This window comes from Megalops cyprinoides, chromosome 14 (assembly GCF_013368585.1).
Source record: "Megalops cyprinoides isolate fMegCyp1 chromosome 14, fMegCyp1.pri, whole genome shotgun sequence".
NCBI lineage: Eukaryota > Metazoa > Chordata > Actinopteri > Elopiformes > Megalopidae > Megalops > Megalops cyprinoides.
Genome location: NC_050596.1, coordinates 14549954 through 14567362, shown reverse-complemented (window position 1 = coordinate 14567362; position 17409 = coordinate 14549954). Strand labels below are relative to the sequence as shown.

At 40.7% G+C, this 17409-nt stretch overlaps 1 protein-coding gene across 1 annotated transcript; it reads left to right on the top strand.

Annotated features, from left to right (window-relative positions):
- The first annotated feature begins 3282 nt into the window (after positions 1-3282).
- On the top strand, positions 3283-12175 carry LOC118788810 (septin-10-like). Its single transcript, XM_036544916.1, has 10 exons — positions 3283-3424; positions 4617-4734; positions 5004-5199; positions 5594-5780; positions 8234-8395; positions 8744-8840; positions 9174-9342; positions 10217-10349; positions 10556-10740; positions 11159-12175. Exons 1-10 carry the CDS (start codon positions 3395-3397, stop codon positions 11172-11174), a joined length of 1293 nt encoding a protein of 430 aa, XP_036400809.1. The 5' UTR covers positions 3283-3394; the 3' UTR covers positions 11175-12175.
- Positions 12176-17409: the final 5234 nt, after the last annotated feature.

Here is a 17409-nt window from a genome sequence, read left to right as displayed (position 1 = left end):
TTTCTCACTTGTTATCATTGGTCAAACAGAGCATCATTCTCTACTATGGCTTCTAGCCAACATGATAAGTCAAGAGAGGAGTAACTGTGGACTTACCCATCACCTCTATAGTATGAGATCAGCATATACAGATAAATCTTAAACACTGCATGTGACAGTGATGGAGAGCATTTCACAGTATGCCTGTGATGACCAGGAACATTGTCTGGGGAATCATTTCACTTCAAGCATTGTCACTTTGAACCTGTTTCTGAACATTATCATTCCTGCATCTTGGCACAAGATGATGCAGGCTGCAGGGAGATGTCAGCAGGTTATTCTTCATTCTGAAATTTGAGTTTTCTCACTGGTAAGTTCTTGCTGGACTACCACCATTCCCTCACTAACTATCACAACCCCTATGCTGTCTTGCACATGAACCCAGCCATGCATTAAGATGAATTCTGCATCAGCCATAAGACGATTGAAACAGACAGTGTCCTTGGCTTGAATAATGCAAGAGAATAAGTCTAGGGTGAGTGGAGCTCTGATAGATCATTGGGCAGGATATCTGCTCCGCCTTCTCATAATTCCCTCTGATTTCCGTGGACCAGCTTGTCACCTTATCGGTGATCCCCTGCAAGCAGATGAAAATAGACACGGAAAGGATGCTGACTGTTCTGCCTCTGTGTTTTGGATCAGCTTGCATAAGTCTTTAAAGCACCCCCCCCCCACCCCCGAAATTATACAACCAACAAATAACAGCTCATACTGACCAGAGGTGCCTGTGACTGCATGTCATGAAAGAGAAGGAGAGTGAGATTCTGACACTAGAATTTTCAGGGTGATTGCATAGCCCCACCTAGTGGAAAGGTGGGATTCAGCAATCATTTGTAAACACTCTCATCGAGCACCCTGGCATTTCCCACTAGGATATTTTCATTGGGTTTGGACTAAAATGTTGCTTTATTATTATCATTTTTTATGAGAAGACACTGATAATAGTGTTGGTAAAGGGACACAGCACACACCAGACTGCAGAGGTAAAGACACTCTATGTGATCATAATTAAAGGGTGAATATTTATTTATTTTTCAGATGGCCTAGTTTTTTTTTTTACATATTACCTCATATCCATTTAGAACTCTTTTCATTCCATTTAGGCAGCCATCACTTGCAGAGATGCACAAAAAACATTGATTCATAACTCAAAAGTTTCTTCCCACATGCTATCATACTCTTGAACTGTTAAACCAGCCACAAGACTATATCTCTGCTATTGCATGTCCACAGTGCAACAGTTGTATAACTAATGGTTGTACATACCCATAGCCTGCGCACATGTATACTTTAAGTCATGTTCATTCTGCAATGGCTGTTCATATAAACCTCATTCATTCTATACTTTCCACAAATGCGTCACTACTGTTGTTGTCTGTTGTGACACTACTGTTGTTTGGTATAAGTTGTTGTCACTTTGACGTTGTATGCAAGCACTACAAGAGATACTGGAACCGGAGTCAAATTCCTTGTATGCGCAGAAGCATGCTTGGCCAATAAAGTCTGATTCTGATTCTGATTCTGAAATGGCATGCAAATATGTGTTGAAGCTGCACTACCTTCTGTCAAGGCAATAAGCGGCCTTGGAGAATAAAGGCTGAATGCTGTCATCAGGTCTATCTGCACTTGTCTATCAATATTTCAGTTGCTTATTCACTATTTCTAACAGCTGGGCAACTGTTTTGATTCCAGTTCCCCTGCACAGCAGGAACCCCACGCGCTGTTATATCTGCAGGGAAAACAATCTCAGTGCGTTGAGTAAATAAATGAACCTTTGAACATAGAGAGGGAGCAGCAGGTCTTCACTCATGTCCTGAAGGCGGTCTGAGCTTGATTCAACATCCTGCCATATTGGAAGGGCTAAATGTCAAACTTTTCATATCAGAGACACCCTGAAGGCAGAAAGGCTCGAGCGAGCCATTGCTTGTCATTGAAGTCTGGCTCTGGCTCTGACCTTAGTGTATAAAAATTCAAACAGACAGCTCTGTAAAGAACAACAGCTGGTTCCATTTATGACAAAGGATGTTGTACTTGTGGCCTATAGGAATCCGTGATTATGAAATTCCAAGAAAAATTTGGTTGTTATGGTTCGATGTATGACAATAAATTTTTAAAGCAAGCACATTACAAATAATTGTATGAGTAGCACAAATGTGCCACTGTGCCATTTCACATCTAGAAAACCAGGTTATTCTTTTGTAGAATGATTATGGAGAAATCCACTGTCAAAACAGAATTGCACTTCTTTAGTTTATAATGCCTCAGAGAAATTTCACTTCAACACCATTGTAGCTCAGTACAACCATTTTCCATTGAGGGGGACATGTGTGTAAAGGGAGCACTGGTGAAATCCTGCTCTGGGATAGAAACATAGAAACCTTATCTTTAATCTGAAAACCAGCAAGGTCATTACAGGCCTATGAAATGATGGCACAGTAGGAATGCTAATCATGTTTTTGCATTTTGCTTTTTTTATTTTTGTTTTTTTTTTTTCCCCTTACATATATTCACATGCACACTCACACTCTCACACACACACACAGGTATAGAGAGAGGGGGCAGTGCATTGTGGATATTATTTTCTTATGTTTTGTTCTTTTATCTTGAATTTTAAATGCACAATGCAAAGTAATATTATTCTGAAAAATACGATATACATTATTTGGTTCCAGAAAACCCAGCGGTCATGTATATTATCTGATCACTGCTGTTTCTAACAGCTTTCCTTTTTTATGGTGTTGCCCTTAAATTGTCTCATCGACCTCTATGGAAAATGGTCTGTGGCCATATTTTTTGACAGACACCCTAAAACATAGAGCAGTTACTTTCACCGTCAAATCTTGCAGTTTTCCGATGTCAGCCTTCGGACAAGACCGCTCTATGGTCTAGTCTAGACTACAAATACCATACCGGGGTGGCCACGGTTCAGTGAAACGTATACGCCAATCCTGCCTTCAGGGTCTCTTAGCTCACTTCCGGAATATCTTGGTACATACCATTGAAACGATGGGGTGTAGTACGAAGCTTTGATATATATTCACTATAGAATATATAATATAAATCTATTTTTATTTATATAGTGTGGTTTTCAAGGTTGAAGTTTATAATAAATAATGACACGACTGTTTACAATGTGCATTCCATGCTTATTAACTGCCGTGAAAGTTTAGTCGCCCATACAGTGAGTGCTTCCAGGAGCGATGAAAAAAAACCGAATTCCTGGAGTGACTGGGCTTGCCGGATTTCCCAGCTGTGGAATCTCACTCGCTGGTAAATACTGGTAGCTAAAAAGTTAGCAACATCAAATTTGCTGCAATTCAAACCAGACAGTAAGCACAAATTAATATTTGAGATTATGGCGTCGTCTGATGTTGCTCGGCAGTTGGTACGTGTTTTAACATTTTCAAGATATCGCATGTATGAATTGTTTGAAAGAAAACCAAACTTAGTGGACAACCGGGTTTGTCCCGGGAAACCGCCTAATTGCTAGCATTTGCAGGATCTTTTCCCAGGGATGTCAAGTTGGCTAGGCAACGTTATCTTACTTCAAACTGGCTCCAATTCGACAAACAACTTTCTAGCTAGCTAGCAGTTATATGCTATACTACCTAACGGAGTTAGCTAGGTAAGTTAGCAGATGGGATAAAAGTAGCTAGATTGCTAGGTCTAGCTTTGGCTAAGCTAACGTTATTTTACAGTATGTCTGTAGAACTGTCATGTCAACAAGCGTAGCTAACTTCAGTAAGATAGCTGGAAAATAAACGCATACAAATGACGTGCTGTCGTTGCTAATGCCGGGAGTCGATGTTAGCTGGCTGTTGTGATGAAAATGTTAAGTTGTAACAGAATGTTTAGCATCTGGCTACCATGCTAAATTTGCTAGCTCGACAATTTTCCAGACTTTTCAGAAGTAAGTCAAGGTTCGCTAGATATTTAGTTAACGCTACTACACCATAAAAGAGATGTAGACTAATCCGGTGTAAACTCATTTTCCCCCATTCAAAGCAATGATGTTGGTGCTAGCAAGCACAGCCTTTGCTAGCTGAGGTAATTTAGTTGTCAGCGTGAGTTAGATAATGAGTTTTAGGGGGACAAACGAAAATAGTGGACATGTTGACCATTTGCATTAGGGAGCCTTTTTGCTACGCTGTTTCTGCACTAACGGTCAGTCCGCAAGAAAAAGCGATAAGCAGCTGGACCAGACGATAAGTTATCGCGTCTTTCTAATACTAATGTGTTTATTTGTTAAGAAATATGCTACTGAATGCCTGTCTTTTAATGATTTCTAGTTACTAATCACCCCTCCAGTAATTTATGGCTCGATCAGTCAGCTGCTACACTTGCCAGTTCAGGGAGGGAGTTGTCCTTAATTGGTAGGGTAAAGAAGTTGTACATATTTTTTTGGCAACTGAGGAAGAAATGTTACATTTAGGTTTAGACTTGCCTAGCTCGCTTGTCTTGTGTGTGGTGGAGTTGACCGGAGGTGTGCTAGCAAGGTAGTTAGCAAGTTCCAGAAAAGCCGTCTCGATATCGCAAACGTTGATGGTTATCTAAACTGAGGTATTTTTTCTCTCTAGCAGGACAAAAATGCACGTCCCCTGTCCTTGTCGGGTCATGTTGGCTTTGACAGCTTGCCTGACCAACTGGTCAACAAATCAACAAGCCAGGGTTTCTGTTTCAACATTCTCTGCATTGGTAAGAACCAGATGGTGATGTCTGCGTAATAGAAAAGGGGTCAATGGGCAGAAGAGTGGCATTTGCATTCATCAGTAGCTTAAAACCATTTTAACTTGTAATGGGTAACATCTAAATTGTTGTGTTTCTAACTTAATAATTCCTGAAACAGAATTGCTGTGCAAAATTGCTTCCATCATCACTCTGCAGCCTCCATAGCTTGCACAGTCTTTTGCCAGGTAAAATGGATTGGTTACACTCGAATGATGGATTCTCTTGTATGTCTCCAGGTGAAACGGGCATTGGGAAGTCCACTCTCATGGACACGCTGTTCAACACAAACTTTGAGAACTTTGAGTCGTCCCACTTTGAGCCCAAGGTGAAGCTGCGGGCCCAGACGTATGACCTGCAGGAAAGCAACGTTAGGCTCAAGCTAACCATCGTCAACACTGTGGGCTTTGGCGACCAGATGAACAAGCAGGAGAGGCAAGCATACTCTGCTCTCTCTTTCCCGTTCTTATTAGTTGTTCTGTAGGCGCCAGTGCATTGCAGTCAGAGATCACCAGTTGTTGTTTTTGCTCCTTTGACATTATGTTAAAATAGGCAAGTGATATTTAGCCCAGGGCTCCTTGTATGTTCTGTGTCATCACACATTTTGGTGTGTGGCAGGCCTGGTTCTGGAGATGCCCGCTGCTCACTATTCCATGAGAGCATTTAAATCTCTTGTGTGACTTTCTACTTATTCCATTTGGTTAACTGAACAATTGAAATTTATTTGACCCATTGAAGCTGGGGATTACTCAGGCCACGTCTAGTTTCAGGGTGGTCTGCCTTTAGGCCTCCTACTCACTGATCAGTCTGGCTTTGTATTCTCACGCAGCTACCAACATGTGGTGGACTACATAGACACCCAGTTTGAGTCCTACCTGCAGGAGGAACTGAAGATCAAGCGCTCCTTGCATAACTACCATGACTCCCGAATCCACGCCTGCCTCTACTTCATTGCCCCTTCCGGACACTCGCTCAAATCTCTGGATTTGGTCACCATGAAGAAACTGGACAGTAAGGTTAGATTGTTGACTGAAATCCCCACAATCCGTCTAGACACTTGCATGCAATTTGCATGACTGTTCAGTTAATGGGTACTGGAGGCTATCGGATGTTTTGTTATGCTTGGAGTAATTTATAAATTAACTTCTTTGTCACACGTTGGCGCATTCCACTCAGTCATAAACGTATATCTCTTCCTATAGTCTCAGCTGTGCAGGTCTGAACATGCTTGAAACGGCTGTAAGATCACACAGGATAAACCACATGAGCAACTTGGTCTATGGAATTTGTGTCTGATCTTGGTTTCATTGTTAATCCACCTTTTGGTGTCACCTTGGTTTAACACAAATATTTATGTTCCAATATTGGATGTTGTTGGTGTAATGCATTAATTTACAGACTCCGGTATGTATGGATGGGAGATTCGTTTAGTAGTGTTAAAACATGCTCATTGTTATCTCAAAAGTGTATCCAGGACAAGGGAAAATAAGTTGTTTACCAACATACATAGCATGAAGATTACAGCAGGCATTGATCACAAAATAGGAACCTATTTTGCTTATTAATTTTGTTATTAATAGGCCTTTTCATCTCTGTCATAGAGGATATTTTATTGTCAAATTAATTGCTAATAATGGTTCTTCTTTTAAAATGCTGGTTCAACCGTGAATAACTATCATAAATCTGAATGGTATTGATATTCCAAGGATTGTCCTTATTTGAGGTGGTAGTCATAGTAGTTGTAGCTGAAATTGTTCGCAGTTGTAAATTAGAAATTCCAAAAAGTGTTTCAGGTAAGCTTAATAAATTAATGAATTGCAATGGATAATATTATTCACTGATTAGCTTAGTCTGAAAACTAAGCTAATCAGGACCATTTTCACAGAATCCTTCATGGTAACATGGTGTCATGTCTTTGCTTGTGACTGTATACCAGCAAGAGTCAGTTTAGATCACATTCTTTGTATGGCTGAGTCAAAGTACAGCTAAAATGATCTTTCCCACCTCCACTGTTTCAACCAAAAAGTACTTTCTGATCTACTTAGTTTATGCAGCACCCTCCCAAAGCACCGTATGCTTTTAACTCATGTTACAGCTGGAACATGTTCCGCAGTGCATTGATTTTGTCATACCAATGTACAGGAAAGAAATGACCCTGTTGTACTGCATAATTACATATTCGTAGTCTTATTAACAACAATGCTTTTGTTGTAACTACAATTCAGGCTGCTGGTGATTTAGGAGATTGTAAAGGAAACGGATATGATTTAGATGTTGGCAATAGTTTTTCTCCAGACCGGTGACTTCAATATCAATTCTTTCCATTATACATTGAGTTCAAAACGGAGTCTTTCCACTGTAATTGAGTATATATTTATGCTGTTCACCCAGGGTTGTTTGTTGGCTCACTTGGCTCATTCCTCTGAGTGGAGTAAAGACTGAAAGCATTGGTTCTATGGCCCCAAAATAATAGCTAGTGCTTCAGTCCCAAAGTTATTTTGAGATGTTCTGTTTCCTGTGGTCACACTTTTGTATGCTGGTGAAGCCGTAAAGATCCCTTTTGTTGGCGTGAGTGTTTTCTTGGGTGATCACTGTCTAGACTGTTGGAAAAAAATCCATACCATACAAATGAGTCATGAGATTTCTGTCCTCTAGCCTGGCACTGAAATTTGGTTTTATTTTGTCATTCGTAAGAGGTCTACAATGCAGCAGATTTTTATTGTGGAGGTGCTGAATGGGTTGACAAGTTCTGTGCTTCAGTAGACAATGGAGTGAAACTGATTCAGAGAGAAAGAGGTGAACAGTTTGGGAGAGTTGGGTAAATATTACAAAGGAAACGCACATCCCATTTCCTCAGGCGTTACACAGAAAACTGTCTGGAAAAAAAAAAAATCAGGAAGAACCAAAAACCTGCACACTGTTGGTGTCCTGATCAAGATCCTCTTGGGATGGAAATGCTGTCCTGTGTGCACTGGAAGAATAAATTAGTTTTAGGAGCAGAAATTCTAGTGCTGTGTCTCCTTTTTTAGTGTCTAGGTCAGTAGAATAGTGGCATGCACTGATAGATAGAAGTGTTAAGTACAGAGAATAGTCACAAGACTAGTTACAGGTAAGAAAGAGGTGACAAAAATGTAGATTAAAAGCACTTAATGTCTTCTTTTTTTGTAAAAGAGGGCAGAATTAGAAATTGATTGGGGGTTTTTATTTGGTCTAAAAAAAAGCCTTCAAGAAATGTGTGGGAAATGTGTGGGAAATTTTCAGGGATTTGTAGTGGAATAGGAGAGAATGAGACTATGGGATCCTTCAAACCAAGCACACCATGGTGCCAGATTTGCTCTGGTTTATTGATAAATGACCAGATAAGATGGTGTATTATTTGTGGTGTTGTACCTTGTAATGTTCACCATCTATACCATTTGTCCTTTCTAATCCTCCACATTGGTTGTTTGTTGCCATTTGTTTTTCAAAGGTCAACATTATTCCCGTCATCGCCAAGGCAGACACCATCTCCAAGAGCGAGCTCCATAAGTTCAAGATAAAAATAATGAGTGAGCTGGTCAGCAACGGGGTTCAGATCTACCAGTTCCCTACTGATGACGAGACAGTGGCCAAGATAAACACCGCCATGAATGTGAGTGCTATTTCATCTGAGAACTACTGATGACAATAAAAAAGATGAGACTAAATCTTTCTTGCAAGTGTAGTCTTAACACTTTTTTTTACATACTGGGTTCAGCTGCTGTACACTACAGACATGAATACAAAGCCACAGTAGATTTGCTTGATCATCATGTCACGTCCTAATTTTCTCATTTGAAAATCAAATCAGGATCTTTTGCATGCTGGTATGACAGTCATCACAGTAAATCCATTCACATCTGGGTTATGGCATTAGAAGACGGGAATTTGTGATAGATTACTGTGAGCCTAGAGCAGGAGAATGCTTTGCTGGCTTGAGTCACAGGACTGCTGTTTCCAGGGTCACCTCCCCTTCGCTGTGGTGGGAAGCACAGAGGAAGTGAAGATTGGGAACAAAATGGTGAAAGCGCGGCAGTACCCCTGGGGTGTGGTGCAAGGTAGGAACCGGCCAGGAAATGATGCGCAGACCACTGCTACCCTCAGTCAGGAAGGGAGACAAATGGCTGTTTGTTTTGAAGTGGGGAGTGAATTTTAAAACGACTTAAATTAATTTTACGTTTGTATTTACATTACATTCATTTAGCAAATGCTTTTATCCAGGGCAACTTCCAGCACAATAGAACATACGCGTATCCATTCAAGGTGAATAAGCAACAGTGTCATACCAGGCTAATAACACTCCCAGAGCTTGAGAATAACACTATTCAAGCCCTAGTTTTATCAGGCTGAGGGTTTGCTGATGGAGGTGCGAATGCCTATTTGATTTGCAGTGGAGAACGAGAACCACTGCGACTTCGTGAAGCTGAGGGAGATGCTGATCTGCGTGAACATGGAGGACCTGCGTGAGCAGACGCACACGCGGCATTACGAGTTGTACCGCCGCTGCAAGCTGGAGGAGATGGGCTTCAAGGACACGGACCCCGAGAGCAAGCCAGTCAGGTAAGACGACCTGAAAGGAAAATGCGTGTATGCGTTTCATAATGTATTTAATTCAGTTCCTTGGAGCTGCCTGTCCCTAAGCATCCGTCTGAGCGGACACAGTTCCCTGGGAACTGTTGACTTGACCCTGTGCGGCTGAGCATTCTTGAGATATTTCTAACCTTTTCAAAACAACGTCTGAAAAGCCCCCGACTCAGATACTGCAGCCTGAGAAGAAAGCCTCAGTGCCCAGATTTCCATTCTGTATTCTGCCGTGTAGAGCTTGTCCTTCAGGCTGTTTTAAATTATTTAAGTTGATTTATTTGCTGAATAACGTGGTAAGCCCAGCAAACATTCATGGCTACAAACCCCCCTGTAAGGGAAGCACTAAGTCCAGCCCCTCTTAGCTTCAGACAGGAGACTGCTACAGAGAAGTATGGCTGCTGACAAAGCAGGATAGCACATTCTTTTTCCAATTTGAATCAGATTGTTTTGGCACACATTAAGATCTTAGAAACAAATTAACTCAAGGCAGCAGGAAACCTTGCGCTTTGGGCAGGCCCATCACAGAGCATGTCTTTGACCAACCGCCTGTGTGATGGGGCTTGCGTAACAGATCGGGTATGTTGAAATCTACTGTGGAGGTGTGAGTTCAGCACCGAAACTCATACGAGAAGGGCCTGCTGCAATTCAGACAAAACTTTGTAAAGAGAAAAATAGGGTATTAAAATACAGTTCATTAAAAGTAGGCCACATACTCAAAAAATTACTTTTTTTTAGTTGTGGGATCGTTCAGTCTCTCACCACTCAGCAGTAGAGCATCAGTAAAAATCCAACCTTGAGAGTCTCTCAGCACTCCTGTTCCTTGACTGGAGCTTTATCTGTGTGTATGTAGCCTGCAGCAGACGTATGAGGCAAAGCGGCAGGAGTTCCTGGGGGAGCTGCAGAAGAGGGAGGAGGAGATGAGGCAGATGTTTGTCCAGAGGGTGAAAGAGAAGGAGACGGAGCTGAAGGAAGCAGAAAGAGAGGTGCGTTTCTCACACACGCTGTTCCATACAGTTGAAAACACCCAGTTTCACAGGTCCAGCTGACCTTACCTCAGCACGTAAATGAGTGCTAGCTGTGATTGTATTGTACGCTGTGCAAGCAAGCTTCGTTTGTGTTCAAAAGCAGTCAGTGTCACTCACCTTGTGATCAGGTGTTGAAAGTGCAGTCTGTGCTTTGTGATACTCAGTTACAGAACAGATTTGAGCAGCTGAAGAGGCTGCACCACGAAGAGAAGACCAAGCTGGATGAGAAGAGGAAGATGCTGGAGGACGAGATCAACACTTTCAGCAAGAAGAAGGCTGCCACGGAGCTGCTCCAGGCCCAGTCCTTCAACACTAATGCCAACATCAAAAAGGACAAGGATCGCAAAAAGTAAGCATTTCCTCTGTTTCACTGTGAACACTTAAATATTGAGAAATGCGTATTAATGCCATCCTCTCATTTTTGGTTTGTTTGTTAATCTAGTGGCACTTTTTTGAGCTGAACAGGCACTGACCTGTCTATTGCGAGGATAAAACAAGGATAACCCAGACTCTTATTAGGAATAACTTGCTTTCACTAACAAAAGTTTAATTTTTACACTTTACATAATTACAAGGCACTTGTAATTATTAAAGCTTGTCTGCCTTTCAGTTGGATGGATATTAACCTTGAAGTTGCTCTTACTTGGGCCTTGAACTGGGTCTCATTAGGGCTATCATTGGGGATGTGTGAAAACCTTTATTTAAAGTTATGAACCTATGCAACCTTCATTGAAAGTTTTGAAAGTGATGCTGTTGTTCCCCTCTAGCTCTGGGTTCATGTGAGAAAACACCGATGGACATAGACCGCTGACCTCTATGGAGACCCATGAACACAGAATAGCATTCCTTTACTGCTCTTGACATAATTACTAGTCTCTGTACGCTGTCTGGATTAATCTGGACTGCTGCTTGTGCAGTCCTGTGCCAAGATGTTTATATACACTATTACCATTTAGTTTTTTTTATACACCACAATGCTGTTATGCCTTATTCCTTTCTAAACCACTGCCTCAACGTAGTTGTATTGCTGACCTGACGTGTTCTCTTTGTGGGAGTCAAATGTATCACACTAATAGGATTAGAGAGCTTGTTTGTATATGTCATAGACATGGAAGTGATTGAGATTTTTCTCCCAGCTGTTGGATCATGTACCTTTGTCTGTTGTGTGCTCAGCCCCCCCCCCCCAATTTGCCTACCTTCCACTGCCTGAAAGAGATTTTCACATTGGTACACTTTGTATAGCCTTGTGTAAAAAAATAATCTCTCCTTTATTTTCAACAATTATTGTACCATAGCTTGGAAAGGACTTGTAGAAACAGCAGTATGGAGGGGCTTGGCACATTGTTGGGAGGATACCCACTGAAGAGTGTTTATTAAAAAAAGCAGCTTAACCAAACTATGCAACTTTTGATATGAAACCTGTAGTACATACGTATTTTCACATGCTGCCTTTAAGCTTCACCGTGCCTTAACTTTTGTTTTAGTATTTGGAAGTACTTATCGGCAGCTGCAATTAAAAGGGAGACACATTGCATGAAAAGTGTTTTAAGATATATTGCGTGTTTGGTAATGGTTGGTAGCCACATCTACACCACTATAATAGATGGTTCTGAAGTGTAGATTTTTTTTTACAAACACTAATGCACCAAAGATTCACCAAAACATAATTTTAACTCCATTTTGGTACTCTTACATTAAGTAATGTAATTAAGAAAGCAGACAGTGTTGGTGAGGAATGAGTGTGTTTGAATTGGCAAAATAAAGTTTTGTATTTCTCAAAAGTGCTTAACTTTTGTCATTCCTTGTTTCATTCTGCATGTGAAGTATTTTTTGCAGATTGCATAAATGGGTGTGAGATGGGAATAATGGTCATGAAGCCATGAGAAGTTTGTCGGTGGTCAGGATTTACGTGTGTGCTTGTGACTGACAGTTGGTTAATTCACAGGTTGGTCGCATCCTTAATTTTTACCATTTTATTCACTTTGAGTCCAAAGGATATGGATTATTTTGATTTGATGTATACACTGTATCTTGGTGTATTTTGTCATCTGTTGCCTTTAACATCATAATGTATGTCACAGGTTACAACAATAACAGCAGAGAAACCAAAAGCTGTTTATTTAGCCTGGTTATCTGTTGCTTTCATATGTGTAATTTAGTGACAGGGCAATTCAAAGTAAATCTTAAAACCAAGTTCTACGTTTTGGCAAAATGAAACCTTGACAACATTTGTCTGCATGAAGCTTTAATGGGAAGCCAGTTTTGGATATGTGCTGGGTCCCCAAACACCAGGTGGTGCTAACTGCCTGTATTATTCTTTCTTTGGGACAATTGTCCTCATATAGGTTTCTGTTTCAACAGCAGTGCTTTTTCCTCTCCTAGCTGGAAAGAATATTATGATGATCAAAAATCCTTGTCATCCTGTCAGTTCTTTGCTTCATCATTGTAAAAGTAGATGCCATCAATTTTTTTTTTATAATACCCGGTGCATCTATGGAAGAGCACTTTTCTACAGTGTGTCATAATAAAATTGACCATAACGTCTAATTTTAATGAAACCCATAACTCATACACAGGGACTCTGATGGCTTAAAAGCTTACTTTAAAAAGGGCTCTGAACGTGTTGCGTCAGTGAACAAGTGACTCACCGCCCTGCATGGAAGGAACATTTCACGCGAGTGACACCCAGCTGACCTCTGCACGGAAGAGGTGTTTTTCATTTAAGAGGCTAAAAACTCCAATCAGGTGGGAATACAGTAAGTGCAAAAAAAGCGACGTGCTTGTGCTTATATTATGGTAGTAAATCATTGTTCTCCCATGGTGTGATCTCTTTGTTTAATGCTATAGTGGAATCACTTCAGGAAAGAACAAAGCCTATATAGCTATTTTCCCAATGATATTTCAGCTTTTACCACAGGAGAGTCCTTGGGCATTGTGAGCTGTAGACTTTATTAATCTCCTTTCTCATATATTACAAATTATAGGCACAGAGGCATTCCATCAACTGTGTAGTACAAGCACAGCTGAACTCAATTATATCACCATTAGTCTACTGATAAAATAGCCAAATCAAAGTTGTGGAATTAAAAAGTCATGATTACTGCATGATTACCATTCAAATGTGTCTTATAATTGGAGTTTGATATTTATTAAGAAGTTTCCTGGAAAAGGTCAGTATGAATTTGAAAATTAACCTCTGGCAAATGTCATGACCTGACTTATTTCAAAGTAATACACAAAGCCAACCTAAATTAAAATACTCATCTTTGTTTTCTGCTACATCTTTACCCAGTTTAACCACATGTCCAACTGCCTCTTTCACAAAGCTAAAACAGTGGTCCTAGGTAGAGGTGAAGGTGCCTAACCAGGAGCTCACAGAGGCAGAACCAATTGGCTTTGTTGATAGGGGTGGGCATGTTGGTAGGGGCTGCTTATCTCCCTGTGTACCCTGTCACTCTTCTGGCACCCACAGGTTGGTTAGACAACATCAGTGATCTACTCCCATCCTCCAGTGGGAGCTCAGCTCACTGTGGTGTACTGGGTGACTTGGAGTGTGAACTATCGTCACAACTGGCATGTGAGTGTATCAGAGGATTGCATTCGCTTTGCCAAAAGTGATTTCCTGCATGTTTTATATGCCCAAAGCTCCATCATTGGTGCCTACTAAATGACAAAGAGAAATCGGTGTAGAGATAACAGATGCAGTAGTAGCAGGTAACATGTTTGTATGCAGGCCTAAAGTGAGTCAGAGGGCAGTGATGCTGTGGTTGGTCCTTAAGAACATCTGTACTGTAGATAGAGGAAGTTTCATGTGAGGCAATAATGCACACAATGCTGTCCATTTCAAGACTTTTCAAAAGAGGTCCAACATGCTTCAAGCAGTTGTCAGTCAGTGCCAGGTTACACCACAGTTACAACAGATTTAGGCCGGAAGACATTCGGGGGATGCTAAATTGAAGCAGACTGGTTGCCAGGGTAACAGGCCAAGGAGGAAATATGGGGCTTGTGAGCAGTTAACACGTTGGAACAAAACCCAAAATCCTTTGTATGATGCTCTTCATTCTCATTCTCTGCCCTGCCACGGGTTTTTATGACAGCGGTTAGAGTTCCAGTATTCCTAATGCATTACTATACTTTCATATGAAGTTAAAAGTAATAATAAAATTGCACCGCTCTTGCTTTAACACCCTATTGCTAGTTGTAACAAATCAAGACATATCGGCAATGTCTTTTTATAACTCGTTAAACATCTTTTTAAACACATTTTGATCCAATATTCCTGAGGACACTGAGCATTTGTGTGTGACTGATGACTCTGTCTCTCCTGCAGTAGAAAGAAAGGGGCCTTGCCAGCCTTTGAAGTCAGAAGCCAGGCAGGAGAGATCAGAGAGCTTCTCAGTGCAGTCCAGACTGACAGAACTGCTAACGTCCCTTCTGTTTAATATTCTGACAGCTTCACACCCTCTTCCAAAAAATGACAGATGCCTGGATGAGAACTCAAACAGTCCAGAAAGGATTGCACTTGCTCTTTTTCTGCCTCCTCGGTCCTTGCACTTTCTGAACAATGATGCATTTTTACTGAGTCAAATAAGGAATAAATTCACTGGGCAGACTGATGCGCGCTGAGCAAACATAACGTTTGAGGCGAATGAACAAGAAACGAGCTCCACTTCATATTTCATCCATACATTTCCTCTAATTATCACTTTGAGCTGTAGATGTGTTTGCCAGATATCAGACAGTTCTTTTGAAGTGTCAGCTGGAAAAGGGGGACAGCGTGTTTGATGTATGGCAGTGATTTTAGGAACATTTTGAACTTGTACCTGACATCCATATGAATCAGAAGATATTGAAATAGAACTTTTGGCACACAAGTCTACAGTTCCGTCTGTCTGCCCCTCATCTGCTTACATAGCTGATGTGAGTGGATACTGTGTGTTATAGGGTTAAGTAATAGGAGTTAGAGCTCTGGACTGCAGTCCCTTGGGTTGTGGGTTCTAATCCCATATCTAATCTCATGAGTTTTAGCAAATATGTAAAACGTGTGATGATGTTTTCATGTAGGAAAAGAGAATAACACCCATACACAGTCATTAACTCAGCTGAATGCTTTCAATGCTTTGTAATGAGTGTCATTAATAACAGGGTGGTTTGTTCTTTTTAACTGGATAACTGTTTTTTTTCCTCCAAGGTTTGGTATTTTGAAACACGTTGCCTTTAGTAAAACAGGTAGGTTTTCAACATATTGGAGTGCAGCCTGAGAAACTGAACCGGAATGCAACAGAGGCATGAAAATTTTGATCAATATCAGTTGCTGCTGCCGACTTTATTTATTCATTACGGTTGTAACAGTCCTGAGCTGCGGCTCTTTATGGCCGGAACCAAACATTTCCACAATGTCAGGGTGACTTTCTCTGCCTCAGTCTGCGACCTCTTGAGGGAGACCGAAAACAGACCTGCATTCTCTAAATGCCACTGCAGCTCTCTAAATCAATTTGAACAGTAAAGTGCCCTCCTTACTTATTCATGCCCCTAACTAAATAGGGAAATAAACTTACTGATGTAAATTTGTTATTTCACATTTTGTTTTAAAGAGTGCTTTAAGGTGAGTGATTTATACAGGCACTTTAAATGTGACCTTTTTAAGCAAAAAACTGTATCCAAGATAGCATGTTTGTTCATCCTATTTAGTCAGAATTATGAATAAACACGGAGGCTACGGTACATAATGGGTGGCTGTTTCCATAAATGCAAAATAAAAAAAATAGATTCTTCTTCAGGTTTATTTAGTAGAGCCAAGATGGAAGCAATCTCCCTCCAACCTATGCTATAATTCCTATAAACACAATGGGCAAACACTAAACCCACCTCCAAAATCAATATCATTGGGTATTGGAACCAAAAAATAATCAGCTGTATTTACATTTAGATTGTTTATACCAGACAGCAATCTTGACTGTTTCTTCCTCAGCAATGCATGGCCGGCTTTTGATTTTTCCATTACAGCCTGTGGCAGAGAATGTTAAAATTCCACTTACACATCCAGTCCCTTCAGACACTGAGCGCTGAAGATTCTCGAGGAGACCCCCATTGGGGGTTGAGAGGGTTGTCTGTCACCTGACCTAAACATCTCTCCAGGATTAGTCAAAACCTGCCTTGGTCCTACACGTCCACAACTGCCCCCAGTCCCAACAATGCATCTACAGATAATGAAAATGTGACAGATATACTGAAAAAGAGGTATGATTAGACTGACCAATGACTCAAACCCCTAACACTGATGAAACTGGCAGCAAACAACCAAAGCCAGAGCTAACAGCAACAAGTGGAGAGATTTCCAGTCCAGCTTGGCTAATTCATAATGAGAATAGATAGGGAAGTGGGGAATAGCACCATTCATTCTTAAATTCATTCACCAAGCATTCTTAAGATTAACAAACTCTTTCAGATGTGAAAGATGAGGACAGTTCTAGAGATGCTGTTGTTCATAAAAATAACTTGGAAGTATAAATGTTACATTCTAAATATACTCTCCTCATTACCCACAGTCTGTAGGTTGACTACATTTCCCTACCATCACCCTAACCTTAACTGACACGTGAAATTTTCAGAAAACATGTGACTCAGAGAAGCTGGAAATTATAACACTTCAGTATTTCACAGGTCTCAAAGCACACTAAGGACCCTAGCTAAGCTGATTTTTTTTTTTTGTGTTTCTGAAGTTCTATCAAAATAATGTTTTAATAATCTCAAAAACAGAATTGCAAATGACTAACAATCTATGTTAGTGCAGTAGTTGTGGTTGTCCTTGCTTGCATAGTTTTATGCTCACACTCACTGGTCTGGGAATGTTGTGAGCCTGGTCTGACACAGTTGTTGGTATAAATTGAATGGATACACTTTGCATTGTTGTGATGGAAGTCGCTCTGGATAAGAGCGTCTGCTAAATGCATGTAATGTAATGTAATGTACATGGAGGGATAGAGTGAAGACGACTCAGTACTACATTTTAAAAGGA